General features: G+C 40.1%; 1 protein-coding gene across 1 annotated transcript in view; it reads left to right on the top strand.

Moving 5' to 3' along the window:
• Positions 1-222: 222 nt before the first annotated feature.
• Positions 223-8920, top strand: part of LOC137039729 (uncharacterized) — a 30602-nt gene continuing 21904 nt past the window's right edge. Inside the window, exons 1-3 of the mRNA XM_067415004.1 lie at positions 223-310; positions 1206-1556; positions 2085-2186. Of these exons, the coding sequence (XP_067271105.1) occupies positions 223-310; positions 1206-1556; positions 2085-2186 (541 nt within the window). The remainder of the gene's footprint in view (positions 311-1205; positions 1557-2084; positions 2187-8920) is intronic.

The following is an 8920-nucleotide window of genomic DNA, read 5'->3' as shown; positions in this document are numbered from 1 at the left end:
GCTGAAGCAGATGAAGTGAAGACAGTGATAGAGGGAGATTCTGTCACTCTAGACCCTCATCTCACTCGAACACAGGGGATTATTCTGATACTGTGGAGGTTTGGAGATAAAGGTTCAATCATTGCTGAAACTGATGGAGATGAGATCTCATATCCCTATCTCACTGAGATATTCGGAGGCAGACTGCAGCTGGATCAGACTGGATCTCTGACCATCAGGAACATGAGAATCAAACACTCTGGACTTTATAAACTACAGATCTACTACGACACTGGGACCACAATAATGAAATTCAGTGTTACTGTCTCTGGTAAGGACACTTTTATTATTTGTTTAATTCTTTGTTTAAAAAAGCATTATCTACAGAACTAGTAAAATGCTCTTTCTTTTATAGATTTAAAACCAACAATAAACTCATACGGCAAAAATAAATGGCAGTCAGAATCAGCGCTTAAACAACAAATGGCATGAAATAAATCTTGATGTTGGGACAAGACGAGCATTTCATTTTAATAATCGCTGGGAATTCACACATTTCCAGACTCACACATACATTTTACTATCAGGAGAAAATTCCCCAAAGTGTTCATCTAGTCTGAATCCACTGTTCATTAAACATGTTTGACTGGGCTGAGATACTTCGACCCCTTTGAGGAACTTCTTTTATTCTGTTGATACTTCTGAAAAAGATTTGAACCAATTCAGATTCAGTCCTAAGGTTTTTAGAAACTTTTTTTTTCTTTTCTTTTTTTTTTTTTACAAAAAATGTTTTGCTTTATTTTTAATAAAAGTAAAAACTAAAACTTGTTTATTTTTATTTTTAAATAACTAAAACTGGCTAAAATATATATTCACTATGAATACAGACATACAAACTCACACGGCATTATAAAGGTTTTCAGTTTTTGTTTCACAAATTAAACTGAATTAAACTGAGATTCAAAGTGCAGCCAACAAATATTATATATGAAGTGTTCAACATTGTTACTGAATTGTAGATTATCAATATCACAGTCGTGCTGTGTTTCTGAATATCGTCACAGCTGTGATTGGCTCCCAGGTGATCACATGACTGATATTTAGAACAATCACATGACTGATGTGATGTTGATTTTATGCTACTTTATAGTACTCGAAAGACTGTATCTTTGCCAGTAAAAGTGTTCAATATGTTTAATCTCTGATTGTGAATCTGCTTCTTGTAGAGTCTAAAGATGCTTTTATTGATGTTGGTGAAGCTGAAGTGAAGAGTGTGTCAGTGATGGAGGGAGATCCTGTCACTCTTCAGACTGATGTGACTGAAACACACGGAAATGAGCTGATAGTGTGGAGGTTTGGAGATGAAGGAAAACTCATCGCTAAATGTGATATAGAGACCAATAGCTCAACATTATATGAAACTGATGAGAGATTCAGAGACAGACTGAAGCTGGATCATCAGACTGGATCTCTGACCATCACACACACCAGAACTGAAGACTCTGGACTCTATAGAGTGGAGATCATCAGCAGCAGCAAACAGACGATATTCAAGAGATTCAGTGTTACTGTCATGGGTGAGTAACTCAAGACTTTAAATTTAATGATCTGTAAGTAAGCCATCTGTAAATAATTCATAACTTATCTCCCAGACCTTTTATTAACTTTACACATGTAAATAATCTATGATAAATACTGACTTTCTTTATAACTCAGTTCTTGATGTTTATAGTGTGTGTTATAGATCAGACACACACACACACACACACACACACACACACACACACACACACACACACACACACACACACACACACACACACACACACACACACATTAATGTCTGTCTTCATCTTTACAGTATCAGATCTTCACTCAGGTTATATAGAGTTGATGTTTATAGTGTGTGCTATAGATCAGACACACACACACACACACACACACACACACACACACACACACACACTAATGTCTGTCTTCATCATACAGTATCAGATCTTCACTCAGGTTAGATGGAGCTGATGTTTATAGTGTGTGTTATAGATCAGACACACACACACACACTAATGACTGTTTCTCTTCAGCCGTTTCAGGTCTGTCTTCAGGTGCTGTGGCAGGAATAGTTGTTGTTCTGCTGGTGTCTTCAGCTTCAGCTGCTGGTGTTTATTACTATCGCCACCGAATCTGTGATCTAAAACATTTAATGGGTAAGTATTACCTCTCGTACACTACAACAAGAGAAACAATAGCTTTATTATGCCATCATAGAGTTCATATATAATATGATTTAAATTATATAATATATACCACAAGTTCTGTTTAGAAAATAATATTTACAAGATTAGTTAACTTCAGCCTTAACATTTTCCTGATAATTTTATTCATGTTACTCCATGATGTTCATGTCTTTCTTTCTTCAGTTGAAAAGAAATTAAAGGGTTACTTCAGCGATTAGCATATGGCTTTGTATCAGTAGAAACCCTGGAGAATATTCAAATTATTGTGCTTTCCCCCCTCATATCCCCCTGAGACAAGAGATTTATGCATTTTATTTCTGGAAAAATTCCTCCTATGATGCAAAATGACGATTTTTGCATCATAGGAGGAATGTTTGCCCAGAGGCTAAAGACTACAGCCAGCAGAGGGAGCTATTTCCGCATGTTTTGAATCTGCGCATGGGGGATGGGAGATTACACTCAGCTGGCAGGGAGAGCTCAGCTTGCAGACAGGATAATTTAAACGGAGCTATCGTGAGCAATGTAAGTCTTTTAACTTCTCAAATTCATTTCTATGAAAGTTAAGCTTGCAAAGGCATGAACTGAAACGCGTGCCAGACTGAACTCCTGTGTGAATGTATGCCGCGAATGTAGTCGCGATTACCTCAGCTCTCATCACTCGTGCAGTTAGTGCTCAGGGCTGTGACACTCATTATATTGAACAGACACGTTCAGTTTTTAATTGTAGTGTCTTCTCTAACTCAGTCACAGTAATAAAGTTGGTGGTGTTGGGAATGGCCTCACAGGGCAGCGAAGCATTCTGGGAATTGTAGTCTTTCACCCCCATGGGACAAAAATACATTTTCTGTCTTTTCTCAGTCTAGAAGACACCAAATTCAAAAATAATTTCACATTTCTACTGCATTGATGACCCAGTTTAAATACAGATTCATCTTCCCAGCGCTGAAGTACCCCTTTAAGTTTTTGAGGAAAACATTCCAGGATCTCCATATAGTGGACATCAAGGGCAACCAACGTCTTGAAGATCCAAACTGCAGTTTCAGTGCAGCTTTACAGGGCTCTACACAATCCTAGCTGAGGAATAAGGGTCTTATCTAGTGAAACAAACTCCCTTTATGAGAAAAGGTCAAATAACAATGTTGTTTCATTTTGAAGTTGGAGGAGAGGATGAGACTTTTCGACACTGGGTCTGTACTTCCACCTACGCGTGACCTTTCTCAACTTGATTACGTAATGTGCAGCGCATCGTATTTATACATTTACAATTAAAAAAAAGAAAATGACAGATTGTTTCGCTAGATAAGACCCTTATTCTTCTGCTGGGGTTGCAATTTGGACCTTCATCCATATCAACATATAGTGAAGTTAACTATATATGGAGAAAAGTTCTGGATTGTTTTCCTAAAAAAAAAACTTTTTTTTTTTTCAACTGAATAAAGACATGAACATCTTGGATGACATGAGACCATAGACTGTATAAAAAGCCTGCATGAGACATGAGTAAATTATAGGGAAATTTGAATTCTGAAGTGAACTAATCCTTGGATGACACCTTTGATTTTGAAATTGGCCTAAACTCATATTCCTGCTATCTTTTTTGGCCATTTTGAATTGTACCTGGACTGCCTAGCGCCTCACAGATGTATTTGAAAACTAAGAGAATTATGATGAGAGTTTTTTTTGTTTGTACGTCTGCTATAAATATCTATAAATGTCATGAGAGTAAATTAATCTATCACATATCATTAGTTTGAGTTGTTAATTCACACTTAAAGGCATAATTGAAGCAAAAAATCAGCTAAAATTCTGAAATGTCAACGTCAGGTGATATTTTTTTAAATGTTATGACACAATAGTTGATTGAATTTTTTTTGCATGTTTTATAGTTAATCACGACACACACAGTGTTACGGGTACAGACTGACTTAGACAAGAGATGGTTAGTGGGTTTTATTTTTGGACACCAGTAGATTGAAACAGTGACTGAGTGAATGAAGTGACGGTGACTGGGCTTCTCAGGTGAACTTCGGATGGACTTGGGTAAAATCAGGAGGGAACGATGGAGAACACGGAACACACACGCTGGACACAGGAGATCGCTGGAGACTAGGAAGCAAACGAGAAGACAGGGTATACACTTCGAGGGAGTCCTTAAGGTAAGCAGAGCAGGTTAGTACCTTGTGCAAACGAGACCGGACAACTGTGTGTGTGTGTGTGTGTGTGCGTGACTCTTATACTGTGAGTGATGGGGTGATGATGGGTTGCAGGTGTGCATGATTAGTATTCAGGTGAGAGTGATCGTGGTGTGTCTGTGACGTGGGAGCCTGGCGTGTCTGTGACATGGTGGGTTGACGCAAGGAGTTCTGGGCGTACTCAGCCCATCCTAGGAACTGGTTCCAGGAGTTCTGGTGGCTGTGACAGAAGATACAGAGGAATCTTCCGAACTCCTGGATCTTCCGTTCCGTCTGCCCTTTCGTCTGCGGGTGGTATCCAGACGAAAGACTTACGGTCACACCTAGGAGTGACAGGAATGCTTTCCATACCCGGGAAAAGAACTGTAGTCCTCGGTCTGACACGATATCCTCTGGGATCCCATAGTATCTGAAAATCACATTAAACATTATCTGTGAAATCTACTCCTAGGTGTGACCATGGCCGATTGGGAACGGGCAGCGGAAGGAACTTACCGGCAGGGAGATGCCGGGGACTCTTGCTGATGGCACACTCCCGGCACCCTCTCACGTACCTTCTGACGTCTTCTGCCATGTTGGGCAACCAGAAGCGGTCTCGTAGCAGCAAAAGGGTTTCATTGATCCCAGGGTGGCCAGTGCCCAGTGATAAGTGAGCGGAGTGGATAAGGGGTGTGCGATGTGCCCGTGGGATGTATTGATGACCTGATGGGCAACGCGGCGGAGCGGCGGCGGAGGCATTGGAGGAGGGAAGGGTCTCTTCAGACCAGGAGATGGGATTTACGAAGATCTTATCTGATAGGACTGGCTCGGATTTCTCAGGGGACTCTTCATGGGCATGAAGGCGAGAGATGGCGTCGACCTTCACATTCTTAGACCCGGGGCGGTAGGATATCTGAAAGTTTAACCTCGTGAAGAAGAGTGCCCACCTGGCCTGGCGCGGGTTTAATCTCTTGGCGTCTCTCAGGTACTCGAGGTTCTTGTGGTCGGTTAGAACCAGGAACGGATGTTTGGCTCCCTCCAGCCAATGCCTCCACTCTTCCAGGGCGAGCTTGATAGCGAGGAGTTCTCGGTTGCCGATGTCATAGTTAACCTCCGCCAGGTTGAACTTCCGGGAGAAGAAGGCACATGGATGGAGGCGACTAGGCGTCCCTTGCTGTTGGGAGAGGACCGCTCCCACTCCTGTGGTGGAGGCGTTGACTTCCACGACGAAGGGTAGATTGGGATCAGGATGCACCAGGAGGGGAGCGGTACAGAAGGCATTCTTGAGGTCTTCAAAGGCTTGTGTGGCCGCAGGGGTCCAGGACAGAGACTTGGGCTTGCTGCGCAGGAGGTGGGTAACTGGACTGGAGATGATGCTGTAGTTCTGAATAAAACGGCGGTAGAAATTTGCAAAGCCCAGGAAGCGTTGGAGTTCTTTGATTGTGGAGGGGAGTGGCCAGGTTCTGATGGCTTCCACCTTCCCCTCGTCCATCCGGATGCCACTGTCACTGCATGAAAAGTGGGATTTTCGTCCCCGTAAACGGCCGGAAATCTCCCTGATTTTCGACAATTAACGTCAGTTTACAGCCTGTGAACGTCGCGTTCGTCTGTGCCACATATTGACGGAAACGAACCATGACGTATGTGGAGCTTGCGGAGGCATGCTGGCGCCGGCGCTAATGGCTCTAATTAGCATATGAATAGCAGCTCTGGGCGGCGCCTTGCCGGAATGGCTTGAATTTCCTCACTCAGTATTGGTTGAAACTACTACATTGAAACAAGAAATATCACTCGTGATTGGTTGGCAGATCTGTTACTATTGGTCAACCTGGGTAATAAATTAATAAATTTAAACCCCCAAATTATAATAATTTTACACACATATATATAAAATTATGATTTGCATATTATTTTTTAATTGTATATATTCATATTCATGTGATATGCTATTGTTTTATATTCATGTCATTGTTATCCTATGGACTACGCTATTATAACCATCAAGGACATTCATTTATTGAGGAAAGGAAAATATGCCAGGGACGTGCAGTTTATTCAAAGAAAGAGCTTTATTAGAACAAAAAAACACACAACCAAATGCAAAACGTTTGAGATCTGCCCACACAACAATAGGAAGCTCACGAGAAGCCCAAAATCCTACAGCACCATGAAGTCTGTTTTCCGCTTCAGAGCTGTAGGTAACTAGCGCCATTCTGTCTGTTTTAAGTCAATTTTTCAGACGTCTGTCGTGCGTTGCCCTGTTCTTTGGAATCGCCTCTAATCTCGATTGCAGCGTGGCACAGAGCTCGGCGAGCTCCTGGCTGGTCGAACAGTCCATCCAGACACCGCGCGAACGATGCCGTCTTCCTCATCAGACATCAGGTCTATGGCAGCGCACTTCCAAAGGCCCACCTCATCCTCAGCTAACACACTCTTTCTTGCTTGTAGCAGCTGTAAAAACAAACAATAAAGACAATCAGTATTGCGCAATGTACTGCGTAAAATGCACCTGAAAAATAGTCACACTGACCAAAAACGGATCTAATCTAATAAATCTTACCCTCTTTCTTCTCAATCGAATCCGAGCTGAACTCTTCACAGCTTCTGCGTGCGATGCAAGAACTGGATGTTTGTACCTCCTGCGTACTGTCTCCATGTCTTACATGCAGCTGGAAAACAATTAAATGAGTGTTATGACGAAGTTGTGAAGACGGCGTGCTGCTTCCTGTAAAATGACCAGAAAAAGAAAACACTTTTATAAAACAAGGCTAATTTCAGCTTGTGCTACTTAAAAAGCTTTACTTTAGGTTACTTTAGCTTAGATAACAGTCTTACCGCAATCTTAGGACTGGTCTTCTCTTAGGCACTCGTCTTCTCTTCTTAAAGTTAGTATCTTCCACACAGTTTTTCGACTCCAAAGCAAGCAACCTATCGTCTATGGACAGCAACCTGTAGATTACTAAAGTTAACTGCTCGTTAAAATCGGCAGCAAACTGAGCAAGCTGACGAGATAGCCCACTGATTGCATTCAGCTGTTTCTTCCCGCCGGTGTTACTGATCAACTGGGGATCATGTTATCTGGGGACGGGCGCGTGCACGCAGCTAGTTTTACCTGGATTTACAGCAGATGTTAGACGAGGACAGATTCGTCACAGCGGATTTTCCACTGAACAGATTTAAAACGCTTTCCACATTATTGGTAAATGTTTGCATAATATCAGGCTCTGTGTTTTCCTCTGTCGCTGCTTTGCTGTATGTTTCAAACGCAGTAAGGGAATTTTTAATGTGGTTTCATTTCACAACACAGACCACGCCCACATTTTTTTACATTCTTTTCGATGAAAGTCGTATCCAATGACAATTACATTCAATAAATTACATTGTGTCGTATTAGTATCGGAATTTTCATTTTATTTTTAATAACTATTGTTTTTGTAATTTGCTTAGGGTATTTTTTAAATTATATATATATATATATATATATATATATATATATATATATATATATATATATATATATATATATATATATATCCTAACTAAAATAACTCATAGCCTGTCATATTACCTTTCTCATATTAGCCTATTATATTCTATTATAATCTATTATATTGCCCACCCCTTGCCCACCTGCACATCCCAGCTGATATACAAGATTTGGGGGGGTCATTCTGCATTTGAAAGTTTGAAAGGGTTTTAAATCTTCTAAATAAAGTAAAATGATTCAAAATCAAGTAATTTATATATGCCAAAATCAACTTTAAACATATACAATGTAATTTCCAAACAGCAAAATTGTGGCCAGTGAAAATGCTGAGTGACTAGTAACTTTGGAAAACCACTAGCCACGGTGGCCGGTGAGCAAGTTAATGTCAACCCCTGTATATATGTATATATATATATATATATATATATATATATATATATATATATATATATATATATATATATATATATATATATATATATGTGTGTATATATATATATATGTGTGTGTATATATATATATATATATATATATATGTGTGTGTATATATATATATATATATATATATATATATATATATATATATATATATGTATATGTATATATATATATATTAGGGATGTCAACGATTAATCGATGATCGATTAATTGTCGATAAGACATTTGATCGATAAGACTTATCGATCATCGATTAAGCAGGGTCATGCGCGTGCGTGAGGAAACGGGAGGAAAAATGATGCGAGCTCTGTTTGGGACCATTTTACAGCTGGAGTCACACCTTCATCATGACTGCAAGCTTGCATGTGCATTCGCAGCCTTTTGTTTTGTGCAAATGTAAGTTGTAATATTGTGTTTATTTTGTGCAGGCCTATCTATAGCTGATTTATCTCATAAGGATGCATTTGGTTAATAATTAACGTTAGAGGTGAGCGGTAGTAAAAGCGTGGCGGTGATCAGCTTCAGCGTGCAGCTCCAACAGCACTAATAATGACTATGATTGGGACTGTCATGTTACACAACATTAATGAGAACACTATTGTAGCCTA

Source organism: Pseudorasbora parva, chromosome 14 (genome assembly GCF_024679245.1).
Source record: "Pseudorasbora parva isolate DD20220531a chromosome 14, ASM2467924v1, whole genome shotgun sequence".
Classification (NCBI taxonomy): domain Eukaryota; kingdom Metazoa; phylum Chordata; class Actinopteri; order Cypriniformes; family Gobionidae; genus Pseudorasbora; species Pseudorasbora parva.
Note: the sequence above shows the minus strand (reverse complement) of the source record. Positions and strands in the feature narration are given on the sequence as shown.